The 18521-nt window shown below is 34.7% G+C and overlaps 1 protein-coding gene across 5 annotated transcripts in view; it reads left to right on the forward strand.

Moving 5' to 3' along the window:
* The window catches only part of sd (TEA domain transcription factor 1 homolog scalloped), a 73369-nt gene extending 55091 nt beyond the window's left edge, over nucleotides 1-18278 (forward strand). For 4 of the 5 annotated variants that reach the window (XM_089704162.1, XM_089704165.1, XM_089704163.1 and 1 more), the window contains 7 exons: nucleotides 7335-7465; nucleotides 8670-8710; nucleotides 10826-10997; nucleotides 11486-11566; nucleotides 11900-12066; nucleotides 12473-12707; nucleotides 15762-18278. In XM_089704162.1, the coding sequence (XP_089560288.1) occupies nucleotides 7335-7465; nucleotides 8670-8710; nucleotides 10826-10997; nucleotides 11486-11566; nucleotides 11900-12066; nucleotides 12473-12707; nucleotides 15762-15875 (941 nt within the window). In that variant the 3' untranslated portion in view covers nucleotides 15876-18278. Of the gene's footprint in view, nucleotides 1-7334; nucleotides 7466-7621; nucleotides 7721-8669; nucleotides 8711-10825; nucleotides 10998-11485; nucleotides 11567-11899; nucleotides 12067-12472; nucleotides 12708-15761 lie in introns of all 5 variants that reach the window. The other variant, XM_089704166.1, reaches the window with a different exon arrangement.
* Nucleotides 18279-18521: the final 243 nt, after the last annotated feature.

Here is an 18521-nt window from a genome sequence, read left to right on the forward strand (position 1 = left end):
CGTCTTAAATTGTGTTTATTACAAGACTATCTATATTTACTTAAACCTTTCTGTCGCACCCTATTTCCTCCGTCGAATCAGTTAATTGCTGAAAGAATCTTAACAGGGAGCAGTGGAATTTTTTCACGTTACAACACTAAGTGCGGATGCTCGTTATGTCGACGTGACGATCGCTGCATATTCCCTGGAGCGAATTAATAACCGGGACAAATCTTTTTTATGTTCAACAGTCATCATTTGTGTACTTAATTCATGGTGGACTAGAATGGAAATGGTTTTTAATTTGTAAAACAGATGAGGTTAATTTTCCGAGGTCTTAAAGTATTTGATAGATGTTCGTTCTGAATTTCAGCAACTGCTGCAACTTGCAAGCCATGTCTTTAAGCGTTATTTCATAGATAATATTAATCTAACTGATCGATTGATAGGATGTTTCTATTCATCAGACTCTTTTAGTATCTATCGTTGAGGCTATATTCATCAAATAATAACTTTGCCAAGTTACCTTTTTCAATATGTTTATGTTGATATCTTAATATCAGAAATTCTGTTTATTATAGAATAAAGATACCATAAAATATACAGTAGGTATATTTAGATATCCATGGTATCTATATGAAGCTCAGCAGTGGAAGATGGCTGAAGGCTTAGCTGACCCTAGTAAATCTAAGTGTATTATCCTGTAGTCTGTACTGTCTGTAGACTATACTGTAACGATCCCTCTTAGAACATAATGAATATGTTGCGAAAGTCTAAGTGTGTCGGATTACAGGCTTTTACTGTTATTAGATGAGAAACAATTTTAATATTCATACAATCGCAAATCAAAAAATTGTTCTCATGGGATAAATGTTTAGCAATTTTTTCTTCAAATGCTTTGCGTAAACACAAATGACTGATTAGTGATTAAGATAAATACCATATTTAATATGCGCGTTTTTCTCTACCTATTGCTATTTTCTAAAGTATTTTAATCAAACATAATGAAGCGTATTAAGTTCTTTATCTACAGTTGATAATTCAATAGTTGTGATAAAAAATAAACGATGAATTTTAAACGTTTCAATCCAATGAAGAGACATATTAATATTTAATAGCGTGGTGTCAGACGGACCCATTTCTCATTTATAACGTGGCCACATATTCCATGATCCCGCAATGTAAATAAAGAAGGTACCTATGTCTTTTAAAATAAAGCCGAAGACACATTAACTTGCCTTAAATAAAAGCGTTATTCCTCCCTCAGCACTTATTACGTGCGTTTGGGTGTAATTGACGTAGACAATTAAAGGCCACCATTTCGCCGGACGCACATTAAGTTCGTGTCAAGCCCGAGCATTATATATCCCGCTTTTAATTAAAGGACCGGCCTCCAGATGGAATTGCTAAACAAATCTACCGCAGCAATGTGTCCACCTCAAGTGATTTAATAGACGGAAAGAAATGCGCCATTTGAATCTTATCACCCTAGCGGAAATAATTGTGTAATGTAATTTAAATATAATCGAGTAAAGAATATGCGTACGGTATGAATTTGATGCGCTATTGTTGGGACTGAAACGTGGCGTGTGTCAACTGGAGAGATCGGCTTGAGTGCGTGTGCACAAAGTGTGCTCGTATGTTAATTGTGAATGTTTATTTGTTAGCCTGCTTCCAACCAGGAAAAAGGGAGTATTGTTTATGTTAAAATGTCTTAACGGTAATCATATGATTATGAATTATTCTTTTTTAACTGTAAAAATTTCAATAAGTCAACCCCAAACGAAATTATACTCAGATCCATTCCCCTAAAAGGTACATCATTACATTTTATCATTTGACAATGTCAATTGCCAATCTACCACATACAAACAACTGTTTTCGCACTCCCATTACGTACACGAAATTCGGTTTTAATCTTGTCCACGGAGTACCCGCAATATCCTCAAGGCCATATACGCTGTACATAATTGCGGACACTCTGCTCCAGACAATATATGAGCACATTAGTCGCGGACGTGCTGGCCCGACTTCATCTAGCCACCCTCAATCTGAGTCGTCTTCACTACTCGTGACACAATATGTTAACTGTTTACAATTGTATGGCATATTGATTTTCGCTTGTGGTAGTGATAATTGCATTAAACTTTGATTATCGGTGCTGGTAGTGATAACTGTCGTAAAATGAAGTTATGCACTACCCTACAAAATTTTGTTTTTATTTTTGTGATATTTGCGTGCGGGGAAAAATTTACAATATGATAGTGAACTACATGATGAATGTAATTTTTTTTTTTGCATTTTGATCATATTTTTTACAGTTCATGCGAATATTACGAAATAATACAATCCATACATGATATTATATTTATAGCGTCACGCAAATGAACACCTATTGTCTGATTGTATTGTTTGATTCGCAACATAAATTGAGAACCGTTATTGGATTCAAATTATACACTGTTTGTATATTTTAACATATAATTGCTAGATATACCTATGGTACTAAAACCAAGTTATTGCCAATAGAAAAGGATCGTATTATGGCATTACAATATTAATTCTAAGGTCCTTGTGTAAGACATCCCATAAATATGTAAGTGAAATTTCTTGTAGCGTTGGAATATTGAATAGAATGAATCTGAGGATTGGTCTCTTGCTTTGCGTAGAGATTAAGCTTTGAATTGAATGCTACAAACGAATTTATCACCTTTGGTAAACCGTTTAGATATTTCTACTAACTCTACCTTTTCAAACTTTCAATGCGGCATACATATATTGCTAGAGAGAAATGTATATTTCTTTTTACTATCCTACTAATATTATAAATGCGAAAGTTTGTGAGGATGTGTGTGTGTTTGTTACTCTTTCACGCAAATACTACTGAACCGATTACAATGAAATTTAGCACACATATAGAGGGTAACTTGGATTAACAGGTGGTTGGAGGTTATATCTCGGAAATCCCACGGGAACGGGAACTATGCGGGTTTTTCCTTGAAAACGCGGGTGAAGCCGCGGGCGGAAAGCTAGTCCATTATAATATTATAAATAAACAGTTTGAGAGAATCTTCTTGAATTTTTATCTATTTGTCTGTCGTGTTCAACCTGATGTGCTCTAAATTTAGATGTGATGTCTTGAAGAGGGTCATATTATGCCACTTAATATCGTGAAAATAAAACTTTCAGGAAGCTTTTCAAGCTTTTCTTTTTTTTGAGTATCGCGTGATAAAGTGTCGAAGCCAAAAGCTCAGAGCACAACACACAGAAGAAGATTTATTTCGTTTTTTCAAAAAAGAATAGTCAATATTATAAGAAATTACCAATTACGTCAGCTCATAAGGAGTAATTGGTATTTTTGTAATAGTTGTTATTTTTAACGCGAAAACACTTTTAACTTTTTTTATTTGTTTATTTATTGTTTACTTTTGCTGGCCAGTCTGCTATTCGTAGAAAATGTTTAATTAGTGTCACTTTGGCTTTAATAATAGAGACATTAATTGCATCTGCTCTACAACGAACTTTTAATAATATAATTATTTCTATAAATAAACAAGTGCTTTGGTGTGAGGATTAAAGGTTTTACAAGCCCAATGATCCAACATTTGCAAAGCGGATCATAGTTTGACAAATGCTAATCATTCTTTAAAAATGATTTGGACATTAATAAAAAAAATAAAACTAATCTCTTATATATAAAATTCTCGTGTCACAATGTTAGTCTGCATACTCCTCCGAAACGGGTGGACCGATTCTCATGAAATTTTCTGTGCATAATATCGGGTAAGTCTGAGAATCGGCCAACATCTATTTTTCATATGTACCACGGGCGAAGCCGGGGCGGACCGCTAGTATACTATAATATAGTTATATTAGTCAATATTATTGTCAAATAACTAAATTTAACAGAGTCGTAAGTTATAATATAACGCATATTTCCCTACCAGTGTGAGAAAGAAGCACTTTCATGAAAGTTGTTTATAGAGAACGATTGTGTACATATTGTATATTATAAAAGTTCACTCATGAAAAGTTACTAAGTTCCTCCGACACTTCAGTGAAATCTGCCCTCAACTTCATCGAACTAGGTTAAACGAGAAAAATATGTTACAAGTTTCCACTTTGGTTACTTTCCTGTACTTAAACATTGTGGCATTTAACACTGCGGTGCATATTTAATAATGAATTAAATTTTTATAAGTAAGTGCAATGATACCTTTGAGTTTTCACGCTTCTATGTCTTTTAATATCGGTCTAATTTAAAAGAAAATTCCGCCCTATCCAAGTAATTATTGAAGTTCAGTCAAACGTTTGATACAGCTCCAAGTTGGAACAAGGGAAATAGTTACCGAAATATATCGTTACCGTGTATGTATGACCGGGAGATGCACGTGAGCCGTAGTTAAGCGGCCGAAATGTTGCGGCGAGTTGTTGCAAACTGTTTGCTTACAAAGCGTGCAAGCTGCAAGCACGTTCGTGAGTTAAGACATTCAAAACCGCTCAATATCCTGGCAGTATGAAAGTTTCGTCGGCGCACGGCTTCACGTGGTCCGGGGGGCCGGAGGGTTCGCCGGGAGGGCTAAACTATGCGAAGAATGCGCAATTAGTGAGCGAGCGAGCGTGTAAGGGGCCCGGCCGCTAGGCGGCGAACGCAGTAAGAAAATATAAAGAAGGGGCGGGCTCCGCGCCCGTTGTTTAGCGCCCCGCCCGTCCTCGGGCATAACTCCCGATTGTCTCCCGAGAAATCCTCCTTAGAACCGTCTCAACTCAACCCTTTAAGGATTTGACTCGCATATCTTCCGTTTGGGTCAGCGTGAAATTCTGGCCCGGCGCCTGTCTCGCGTAAACATTTATTTCTTTGTTTTTGCACTATCGATGCGAACAATTAATCCAATTCAATTGTATTCATATGAATTGCGAGTCGAATAAGTTTTATCCATTTTCAAATACCGGTTCTACAAGAGCATGTCATAAACGCACAAACGCTCCTTTTGTACCTACGCAATGACAGGATTAATTAAAATTATGCACATTGCATTATTAAATTAATAAAAAATCTATTCAGAGTTAAGTTTAAATACCAACAACTTTCAATATTTATATATTTTATACTGAAACACATCTTTTGTCTCTTTACCATAGTTTACAGTTTACATAGTTTCATGCAACAAACATGTTGCTGAAGAAACATAATAGACTGAACGTTATGCCAGAAATATATTCGCGTAAAGCTTTTAAAAGGTCACGGCTGATAGATAGGACGTTAATGTGTTTCTGATGGATCTTCGATAACTTCTCCGTTATAGAATAAATTATAGGTGAGCGATCGATACGCAACCCTAGTTCATTGAATAAAAAATTCAATATTGCGTTTTAATTATTGGAGAGCGTGTGCTCATTGATAAATTACGAGGGTGATTCACTCGTAGCGGCGCGATGAAAATACTGAATATTCATAAGCGGCAGCTGCACGCCGATGCACGCACAATTTCCTCCGCGAGAGGTGCGCGAGAGCGTGGCCGCGCGCTGGCACTCGACCAAATTAGCCATCTAACAAACCAATAAATAATGATCACTTGTTTTTCTATTCGCCGCGGAATAGAAACGTTCCGACTTGATCCTCTGCACCGCCCTATTTATAGATGCATGCGACGTTTCGGGTGAAAGCACTCTTAATGCTGGATTCGCGGGGACGCTCGCTGCTTGCATGTAGGAGTGACACACGGTGTTTATTCGTGTTAACACCCGATTTGTCGAGTGGTCACCTAATTTTAAACGTCACCCGCTGTGAAAGCGCGTAATGGGTGGAGCGCTTTCGGAAATATAAGAGACGAAGTTTCGATACTTAAAAGTTGAAACTTCAAGAATGTTGCCGTGGGTTAAGGCGGATGGTTGAAGTTCAGTAAGCTGTTATAAATTACACAGTCTATTGATAGGACTATAAATGTAAATTGAAATAATAAAATAATGTACACGAATAATGTACGTTATTGAAAAATATTATCTACCTATATAACGGAGCTTATTAAAACTAATATATACGACACTATATAATATGATCGAACTATATTAGGAAGTTTCAGATGTTTGTGACCCAATCACGTGTAAAGAGCAGAACTTCATTTTTATGATATGAACATTAAATGAAAATCACTCCAACTCAAACGTACGTCTTACCATAATGGTGTCTATTACATAATTATTTAAGTGAAATGATCTCTTTAATGTCGAACTACAAACACTCAATCATCATGAAACCATTCTTGATACTTCCTACAGCATCTTTCAAACTCAAACTCAAACATTTATTTATTCAATTAGACTTCTTCTAGAAGCACTTTTGAAACGTCATTACGTATTTTTAACATTTACCACTTTGAAATGATAATGCCATTAAATAAGGCAACAGCTCAGCACTTGCAACTTATGTTCAATACGCTCGCAAGTCTTAAACAAAGGTGACAAATTTGGAACTATCAAGAGTTGGCTATGAAATAACGAGAGATAATAAACTAGGTATATCTATACGCACGTTTGCCTCAACGAGCAGCCAAGGGGTTAATTAAATTCGCACCAGCCGTCGCTCCGGCGTCGCATTCCCCGAATTCAATGAGATTTCAATTTACTTTGGCCTGTCCCACACTTCTGTACACGGCGTCCACAAATTAATACTTTATTGTCCACGTTCATATGGGCACACTTCGATTAGGGATGTGACATTACTGATAGGGATGTTTTTCAATTTGTTATAGAAATGAAGAAATAGCGGTAATGATTTTATGAGGTGTGTTTTAGGGGTATAGACAAGTTGTCAAAATTATACAGGAAAATTTATTGGGATTTATGAAAGGGAGGTACCTATTTTTTGATATAATGCCAGTTTATCACTAATTATGTATAAAATATGTTGTACATTTATCTGTAAATTGAAATAATACACAGAATAAGTAATTTCTACGAACAACGTTATTATAAAATATGGTTGTTTCTAAAATGGAATAACCAGAAATCAATTTGTTAGAGTAAATTTCGCCCTCTGCCAATCGACCCCGCATTCCTGTTCGACTGCAGTTTCAATAATTGAAAATAGTTATTCAAAATATTTTGAAAATTGTTTCATAACGATTTGGGCTGGTGCTACGCGGGCATAGCATTGCGCGTTGCTGTATCGGCTATGCTAAATATTTCGCGGACTATAGCAATTGGCGTTTTATCTAAAATATTGTGTTTTTATAATAAACTGTTTAGATATTTATAACACAATGTCATAATAATTTAACACATTTTGTTTAAATTTCCCGAAACCTTTCAACGGAAACTTTCAAGTTGCTAAATTAATTCTCTCTAAATTACAGGAAGAAACGAACTTATAGCAAGATATATAAAATTAAGGACGGGGAAAACGCGCACAAGGAAACAAGTATCTTCACACATACAGGTTTTAGCTAGGCGGAAACTTCGAGAAATACAGGCCAAGCTTAAAGTGGTAAGTTCATGCCAATTAACACCTCGTATAAAATATCTCTAGGCTCTACGTCTAAGTGTCTGTAGTACCCACTTGTGATAAGTATCGAAAAAAATTACAAAATCTTTTAGTAATTTAATGTGTAGCAAGACATTTAAAACGTGATAAATAATCTAGGACGGTGGTGTGATGAAAGAGAAGGCGATGCAGTCAATGAGCACACTATCTAGCGCTCAAATAGTGGCGGGTTTGCCTCACCCGGCGTACCATCACACGGTACATTTTTCAAGGCATGCCTTTGTGTTAATTCACACCAAAATAGCCTTTATTGTGTTGCTTCTATCTAGGCATGCCGCCATGCACGCAAATGAGGATAAACTGAAATAACATCGATTGGCTTTATTTATAATTTAACTTAGTTTCGTGTAATTTGTCTAAATCTTACCCTCTAGATACGACGTTATGTAGAGTTAATATTGTATGTGTTGCGTTGCACAAATAATGCAGGTTTCTTCAACGCCACTTACAAAGCTTTATCGAGTTGAACTAACTAGAAGCCTTTCATTTGATCATTAATAAATTTCTGATAACACGGTATAAACAGAGTGTATATTTTTAGATAGATTCAATATACTACCTACAGATGATGTTTTACTTAACTTATTAAAAAATACATTTGCAATGGTTATTTGAGGTAATAATGTAAATTTTAAGTTATAATGTAACGACTAGGTACAAATGTCGGACGGATTAAAAAATAATAATCATGTTTATTGACACTTTTACACATTTAGTGCAAAATATTGCTCTATCTTCTGAACCTTATGAGATACACTCATAAAATATAGACAATAAAATATCATGAACTTTATTCATATCCAATAATTAATAAAGTCTATTTAAATAGATTTATTATAATACTTTAAATGTACAACGCGTACGTTCTATTTATAAGGCTTCAAAAAACAAAGAAGTTGAAAATGAGTGATAATTGCCAGCTTCCTCATTAAACAGAGTGTAAACAGCAAAAGCAAAAAACTTCCACTCATTTATATCTTATATTAATACGTTTCCATCTGCTTTTTAACAAAAATCACATATAAGGAATATCAATCAATCTTCTAATATGTTTACGCTTCAGAAAATATAGTCAATTTGCTAACTTGTAAACATGTATAATTTATGCCTGTATGAGTGTATAACATCGTTTGTTTTTGTTTTTCAGCAATTCTGGCAGCCTGGTCTACAAGCTGGCACGTCACAAGAGTAAGTATTTTATTTTTATCCTATTTACTAGCCCTATTACCTAATGTAAAAATAGTTAGGATGGATGGATGTTTGTTACTAATTCATACAAAAATTACGGAACGAATTTTAAACATATTTGGCAGTTTTGTAGATCATGTACCAGATGAACACATAAGCTGTAAAAATACGTCTAGTTTTTGATCTTGCTTTCATACTAAACTTTTATTATGTTCTGGGTCAAAAAAAGAACTCCATACACATTGCGATAAATTCATCGATACTTGAATTTTACTAATATTGTCATCATGTCCTTATAACCAATAAACCACACTTGTTCAGAGTTTATTATTCATAATATTATAGTTTTTGCTAACTGACTGACTGTGAACACAGTCGCGGGCCCACTGTGTACGAACATAAATTAAAATGTGAAAAAATTATAAACAACAGTACATAAAATATAGTACAACATGATTAAGATCGGTATCATCTGCCAGTTTGAAGAACTAGTCACACTACATTTTATTTATTGCCAAGTAATTATCGAAAACCAATAAAACACGACCCGTTATATTTTTTCCCGTGGTATATGAGAAATAGGGGCAATAAAATTGCCATATTTAGATCTTAAAGGTTTCTAGGAGTGCTATTTTAGGAACCTGTTGTGTACATAACTGTACTATTCTGGTTTGATCCTTCGCTACTAGCGTATTGTGTGCAATACTTTCTATATACCAGTCTTGCTTGAATTTGATTAAATATTTACTAGATAAATTCACTAAAAATATTTTTTAGATCTATAAGAATTAAATGTTAAATTAAATGTCAATTTATAAATGCGTAACATGGCTTATACTGTGTAATTTAAATTAAAATGAAAAACATTATTTGTTAGGGCTGAAGTTAGGCGCGATTCGACGTAAAACGTAAAACAGTCATTTTCCCACAATAAGACCTCATTCGCACGAGAGTTAAAAAAGCGTTGCGTTAAAACTCGGCGTTGGCGCTTTTTAAACGTTCTCTCTGTGGTTGTTCATACTAACGCTTTAAAATCACTCATGTCTCGTCTCTGGCTTCAGTAAGACGTGGAAATGGTTTCTGCTAAAATAATTACGTAATGTCAGTTGCGTAATATCTTTATGATATTTATATTATTATATTTGCTTAGAATTCCTCGGAAAGTTTGTTCTTAATAAACCACTTGTAGGTACCTACTTAGGTATTTGTTCAAACTCGTCATCGATAAACATGTTACTAAGGAATATGATAAAAATACCTACTGTTTTAATTTTTATATGTTAGGTATATTTGAAAGAAAGAAAGAAAGAAAGATTGGCACTAGCGATTTGTGTTATTAAAAGACGAAAAAGAAAACAAAAGGCATTCTGGGTACATCCTCTGAATGAACAGAGATGAATGAAAAGGGCAGTTTGTGACACTGTACGAAGAGTTAAGGCAATACCCCGGAATTTTTTTAATTATTTTCAAATGTCTATAACGATTTTGAATACAGGAACGGACGAGATAGTCCACATCTATAATTAATAGTTCGGGATCAACCATCTACGACATCGTATCGATTTTCTGATGATTATAAGCACAACAAACACGTGCTACCGCTGAGCGAGCGTGCGGCATACTGAACGCAGCGCCGGCGCTTTTTTAGCGCTCGTCTGAATAATAGTAAGAAGTTTCCTATGGTCTATTTTATTTAACGCCCAACGCCGAGCGTTGAAAATAGAACACTGCGCGATAAAAAAGCGTCGCGCTTTAAAAGCGCTGACGTGTGAACATATACTTGGGAATGCATTTGTTCTATTTGGACGCTTTTTTAACGGACGTTAAAAAAGCTCTCGTGTGAATGAGGTCTAATAAGAACTATCATCATGAACGAAGTGACTGTTACAGTACCTACGATTCAAACTGGCGGGAACTTCGTACAATCCGATGCGCAAAAATCAATTTTAGATATTAGCGGGACGTAGAACCTGTGCGCACCCGCACTCGCACCTGAACCTAACTTCCGAACCGCCATTAAGTTTGAATCGAACTGTACACCACCTTCAGTTCAACGTTTAGGAATTAATAATGAATAATTATGAAGTAAAATAACAAAAAATCGTTCACTTCCAGTGTGAAACCGTTCCCTGGCGCGGGCTACAAGGGTGTCCCTGTCGGTGGTGTGGTGGGGGGCGGTACAGACGTAGCCCCCCCTCCTCCCTGGGAGGGCCGCGCGATCGCGACACACAAGCTGCGACTCGTGGAGTTCTCCGCGTTCGTGGAACACCCTAGAGACCCGGACACGGTGAGTGTTTTTTACATACAGTGAGTTACTAAACCAGGAAATACTGTCAAGTGGTGGCCCAGAGGTAGATCACCGCACATAAATAAGATCTTATCTGCAAAAAATCACATTCACAAACATACATGCGGGGTTTTAGCCCAAACACGATAATATTAGGAACTACTAGGCCGATTCAAAAATTCTCTCAGTGTAAGATTCTTATATCGATAAATCGCACCCTGAAATATCATAGCAACGAGCTGAACTTGGATTTTAGTTAAAATAGCTTTCACACGCACAACAACATTATCATACAATATAACCTTTTTACTAAGAACTAAGAGTATGTCAATCGTTATAAAAATTTCTGACATTGGAAATACTATATTTGGTGTGCAATGATCAAATGCACGCCGTAGAATTTTCCTCGTGTTTTGTATGTATGATTTATTTTGTGTGATATAAAAAATATATTGCTTTATTAATACGTATAATTATTTATTTTCTAGTATCCACCGAGTACGGCGCCGGCGCAGCATCTCTTCGTACATATAGGTGGTACTGTCACATACGCGGATCCCTTATTAGAGGTAAGTCATTTTCTGTTGAACATATATGTTATAACAAAAGATTTTATTAAGGATTCTAATCGCATAGTTGCTTTAAACAATAGTTAAAATAGCCGAATGAGTGAAAGTATGGGCTACGTTTAATAATAATTAATCAGAATGAGAATCAGAATCTCTATAATCAATAATCATGTATAATATGCTGAAATTACCAGGATTCATGATGTGATCATTTTTTTTTACTATTCTAACTTGCCCTACACTAAAAAAAATGTAACATAAAAAAATTGTAATCAAATATGTATGTAAAGATAACAAATGTTTTTATTCAAGTTTTTTTTTATTTTATTTCAGTCAGTAGACGTACAACAGATAAACGACAAGTTTCCAGAGAAGAAGGGAGGTCTCAAGGAGTTATATGAGAAAGGTCCGCGGAACGCATTCTTCCTTGTCAAGTTTTGGGCGGACCTTAACACTAATAACTTGGACGATCCCGCAGCTTTCTATGGGGTCACTAGTGTGTGAGTATTTTATTCCTATTCTTAATATGCTTACTACCTAGTATTATAAATTGGTTTTCCACCAGCGGCTTCGTCCGTGTGGAATTTACCATCAGAATAAGATTTGAAGGTGTAAAAAATAACTCTAACCTCCCCTCTCTCCAGACAGAAAAATCATACCATAAAATCTATTTTTTTTCTTTTTTGTTAATTTCCCAACGGAGCGTTTTTATAGTATGATATTTTGTATCCTGGAATTTTTTTTACGACTGCAAAGGATTTTTTTTCTGGACTAGCTGGAACATTCACCTGCTCAAGAATATTTTCTATGCAGCGTTCTTCATTGACATAAAATTTATTAGCACATATTATATAACACACATATATTCATTTTAACATATATTTCAATACTATTTTCAAATTCCAGATACGAGAGCAACGAAAACATGACCATAACGTGTAGCACAAAAGTGTGTTCGTTCGGCAAACAAGTTGTGGAAAAAGTTGAAACGGAATACGCGCGCTTTGAAGGCGGTCGCTTCGTATACCGCATACAGAGGTCGCCCATGTGCGAGTATATGGTCAACTTCATACACAAACTGAAACATTTGCCCGAGAAGTATATGATGAACAGCGTGCTCGAGAACTTTACTATACTGCAGGTTAGTTGTACTATCTTGAAATAGTGCTAAAACTTCGTATACAGAGTTCGTCTATGTGCGAGTATATGGTCAACTTCATACACAAACTGAAACATTTGCCCGAGAAATATATGGTGAATAGCGTGCTCGAGAACTTTACTATACTGCAGGTTAGTTGTACTATCTTTAAATAAATAATAGGAAAAAACCTCAGCATAAAGAGGCTGCCCATGTGGGAGTATAGGGTCAACTTGATAAACAAACTGAAACATTTGCCCGAGAAGTATATGATGAACAGCGTGCTCGAGAACTTTACTATACTGCAGGTTAGTTGTACTATCCTTAAATAAATAATAGAAGAAAACTGCGCATACAGAGGTCGCCCATGTGCGAGTATATATATGGTCAACTTCATACACAAACTGAAACATTTGCCCGAGAAGTATATGATGAATAGCGTGCTCGAGAACTTTACTATACTGCAGGTTAGTTGTACTATATTTAAATAAATAATAGGAGAAATCTCCGCATACAGAGGCTGCCCATGTGCGATTATATGGTCAACATTTTCAACTTCTTACACAAACTGGAACATTGCCCGAAAAGTATATTATGAATAGCATGCTCGAGAACTTTACTATACTGCAGGTTAGTTGTACTATCTTTAAATAAATAATAGGAGAAATCTCCGCATACAGAGGCTGCCCATGTGCGATTATATGGTCAACATTTTCAACTTCTTACACAAACTGGAACATTGCCCGAAAAGTATATTATGAATAGCATGCTCGAGAACTTTACTATACTGCAGGTTAGTTTTACTATCTTTAAATAAATAATAGGAGAAATCTCCGCATACAGAGGCTGCCCATGTGCGATTATATGGTCAACATTTTCAACTTCTTACACAAACTGGAACATTGCCCGAAAAGTATATTATGAATAGCATGCTCGAGAACTTTACTATACTGCAGGTTAGTTGTACTATATTTAAATAAATAATAGGAGAAATCTCCGCATACAGAGGCTGCTCATGTGCGATTATATGGTCAACATTTTCAACTTCTTACACAAACTGGAACATTGCCCGAAAAGTATATTATGAATAGCATGCTCGAGAACTTTACTATACTGCAGGTTAGTTGTACTATCTTTAAATAAATAATAGGAGAAATCTCTGCATACAGAGGCTGCCCATGTGCGATTATATGGTCAACATTTTCAACTTCTTACACAAACTGGAACATTGCCCGAAAAGTATATTATGAATAGCATGCTCGAGAACTTTACTATACTGCAGGTTAGTTGTACTATCTTTAAATAAATAATAGGAGAAATCTCCGCATACAGAGGCTGCCCATGTGCGATTATATGGTCAACATTTTCAACTTCTTACACAAACTGGAACATTGCCCGAAAAGTATATTATGAATAGCATGCTCGAGAACTTTACTATACTGCAGGTTAGTTGTACTATCTTTAAATAAATAATAGGAGAAATCTCCGCATACAGAGGCTGCCCATGTGCGATTATATGGTCAACATTTTCAACTTCTTACACAAACTGGAACATTGCCCGAAAAGTATATTATGAATAGCATGCTCGAGAACTTTACTATACTGCAGGTTAGTTGTACTATATTTAAATAAATAATAGGAGAAATCTCCGCATACAGAGGCTGCCCATGTGCGATTATATGGTCAACATTTTCAACTTCTTTCACAAACTGGAACATTGCCCGAAAAGTATATTATGAATAGCATGCTCGAGAACTTTACTATACTGCAGGTTAGTTGTACTATCTTTAAATAAATAATAGGAGAAATCTCCGCATACAGAGCCTGCCCATGTGCGATTATATGGTCAACATTTTCAACTTCTTACACAAACTGGAACATTGCCCGAAAAGTATATTATGAATAGCATGCTCGAGAACTTTACTATACTGCAGGTTAGTTGTACTATATTTAAATAAATAATAGGAGAAATCTCCGCATACAGAGGCTGCCCATGTGCGATTATATGGTCAACATTTTCAACTTCTTACACAAACTGGAACATTGCCCGAAAAGTATATTATGAATAGCATGCTCGAGAACTTTACTATACTGCAGGTTAGTTGTACTATCTTGAATTAGTTAATAGGAAAAGACTCCGCATACTAAGGTCGCCCATGTGCGAGTATATGGTCAACTTCATACACAAACTGAAACATTTGCCCGAGAAATATATGATGAACAGCGTGCTCGAGAACTTTACTATACTGCAGGTTAGTTGTACTATCTTTAAATAAATAATAGAAGAAAACTGCGCATACAGAGGCTGCTCATTTGCGAGTACATATATGGTCAACTTCATAAACAAGCTGAAATATTTGCCCGAGAAGTATATGATGAACAGCGTGCTCGAGAACTTTACTATACTGCAGGTTAGTTGTACTATCTTGAAATAGTGCTAAAACTTCGTATACAGAGTTCGCCCATGTGCGAGTATATGGTCAACTTCATACACAGACTGAAACATTTGCCCGAGAAATACATGATTAAAGTGTGCTCGAGAACTTTACTATACTGCAGGTTAGTTGTAATATCTTGAATTAGTTAATAGGAAAAGACTCCGCATACTGAGGCTGCCCATGTGCGAGTATATGGTCAACTTCATACACAAACTGAAACATTTGCCCGAGAAATATACGATGAACAGCGTGCTCGAGAACTTTACTATACTACAGGTTAGTTGTACTATCTTGAAATAAAACAACATGCTCGAGAACTTCATTGTTATAACTCTACCCGTTATTCATTGTTATAATCATAGGATTTGGGGTAAAAAAACAATTACAGGTCAACACACATTTTGTTTGCTTTTAAAACGCTATTTCTCATACTCCATTCATATTGCTCGGAGCGTGATACAATAAGCTTATCGACACAACAGGGTTATTTTGATACGATCCAATACTCTTTCCAAAAAGTCAGTCCTCCAATCTAGCAAACTTTTATACCTTATAATACAATTACTATAGATAAATAATTAAATAAATTGGCATTCTAACAATATTTATTTGATTCCAGGTGGTATCAAACAGAGACACACAAGAAACGCTTCTCTGCGCGGCGTTCGTATTCGAAGTATCAAACAGCGAGCACGGCGCACAACACCACATCTACAGGCTGGTTAAAGACTGAATTAACCACTCGGATGTTATTTGTACTGTTTTTAACAAAAACGTCGCGTTTTTCATCTGTTACAGTTTCTGGAATTTGATTTGTGAAAAATATTGACTCTTTTTTGCAACTATATCGACTGGTGCGATGCAATCTGTGACATTATTATTTATATTTTTTTTTTATTGTCTGTGTACGTTCGTTACATAGCTACAGATTCGCAATAATGACTTTTCAAGTGTATTTTTTACAAATTGTGACTTTTTTTTGTTTAGTGCAATATTTTTGTTTGTGCAAAATATATTTCGAATATAATTTGAAAATCAAAGCTTCCAGCAGTTTTAAGATCGGATATACTCGTTATTTACAAATTACAATAACGCTTCAAGGAGATTGTATATAAATATTGGCCTGTTCCAATTATATTATGATTTTAAATGAAAGTAGGTGAAATCGTTATTCTTATATTAACGAACCTTAATAGCAAAAATGTGATCTGAAAGTAATGCTACAAGTATTTTTGTAAACGAAATTTTTATGTATAGCTCAATTTTAATATCGTATAGTTTAACTTTGTCCGCGCCGTGTGGACGAGCCTACTTTTCTATACTCTATGATTCTTTTAAAAGTTCTCATTTGTCCTTTGTTTTAATAAATCTTAATATTTCTAAGGGATTAGGCGCATGTAAAATAAAATCATAATACTAATAAAGATTATAAATGAATACACACAGTGCCTCTAATAATTATGTTACATTAACATAAATTACTTGAGCGTTTTTAATATTTTCACTAAAATAGGAAAATTAGTGAAGACATTAAAACATAGTGTAGAAATTGTGAATCATGCATAGTTCGGATAAGTGTAGGGATAAGGAAATGTCTAAAGAGAATTATTACATTTTCGCTAATGGTGCAGTTTTGTTGCTTTTGCTATGCTACTTAAAACTAAATTTATTTACTATATGTATTTTTATTTCACGTCTATCGTATCTGTTTTAAAGTTTTATCAATTTTATGTCAACGATTATATTTAATTTTATAATGATACAAATGAATTGAATTTTTTAAATTATTTTATCGATTTTGCCACAGCAGTTTTTGCCATTGTTTGTAACATGTACATAAAGAAACTTAAGTGTTCAAATGTTAACACGATTACTGTAACATATAAATAATAAATATCATTTCTATAACGTGTACAGTGTAGCTTATATAGAGAATAAAGTATTTTCTGATTACCTTAAACTCACGAGCATATCGTATTCTTCAAGCAAAAATGATATGACAATAAGATTAACATTTGGCAGCTAGATAGTATTTCTTACGATTCGTCTATATAATTTATAAAATATTATATTTGTTAAATCGTTTTTTACACTCTGAGCTATATATAAAACGCCTGGTTTTGGTATTAAAAATGATTGCCCTTGGAAATTATTTGAAATTAATTCGTACATAATAATTGCTACTTATTTACAAGTTTTTGAAATATCGTCATGCAAAGTTGGCCAGATGGCGTTGCAGTAATAATATTATACCAGCACATTTCTTTCTTGCAAAATTATTACCAATTTTTGGGAATATCAACAATAAACTGTTTCTTTGTGTGTTTGATAATATTTCAACGTCTAAAGTACAAACGCACGTCGTTCGTCGACCCTCTCCATACATAAATACGTGGCAATGATTTGATCTCTCTTTTAGTCAAATATTTAAAAAACGGCGTCGTAAGCGCTCTTAAGTTTAACATCGGTAACTGTGCATTACATAGATTTTAGTTGGAGACACGATAGGTAAATATTGTTAGATAAAAAAATAAGAGATTTTTTTGTATTTATTTCATAGATTTATATTAGATAAATTGTAAAGTGAATAGATTAAGGACGGAGTTTTTTTTTTCTAATATGGCGATGGTCGTTCGGAAAGTAAGAGTTAGTACTTAAGCGGAACTTAATTTTTCATTTGCTTCGTCGCCTTTAGTTTCCGAGAGCGAAAGATATCTGTATTGTTGTGATTTTTCTTATGTACTCAAACGAGATTATGTCTCTTTTGCTTTTAGCGACGCAATAAGTGACGTCGGAGGTAGATAATATTATAGTGTAACTTGTAAATATAATTTAGTGCATTTCTTTCGGTTGTAGCGTTCTAAGTGTATTGTTTGCTTCTACAAAAGTCTTTCATATCGACAATCTGCCATATCAATATGAAAAATATTTTATAGTCTATAGGTTTGGGGTGAATCATTTGTGTTAGTTTTAGTGTAGAAGAATTTGAGTTTCTTTTGACATTCTTCGAATCCCTCCTTCTCATATAATCGGCAAATGATTACCTGCAAAACTATTAGACAAGTGTACAGTATTTTAAATATAATATTACGTTAAAGATTTGTATGAAAATTTAATTATATTGTCTTCTTAAAAATTATGTGTTATTATTTGATATTACCTTTTCCTGGGAACTGCTGGCTACAGATTAATTTATTTATTGAAGTGAAACTTCTTTAGGCGCGTTGAGAGTAAAATTTCATGGCAATACCGTCGAGTCTTGAAATAATATTGGTATCTTTGAATCTTGTCAAAGAAGTTTCTCTTCTGACACATGTGTCTGGCACACACGCTCTTTATTATATCTGCTATACCATACTAAAGAGTTGTTATTGAATAT

Source organism: Colias philodice, chromosome 15, assembly GCF_061535455.1.
Source record: "Colias philodice isolate Cphi_HAF_F1 chromosome 15, ilColPhil1 Martin Lab GWU primary, whole genome shotgun sequence".
NCBI lineage: Eukaryota > Metazoa > Arthropoda > Insecta > Lepidoptera > Pieridae > Colias > Colias philodice.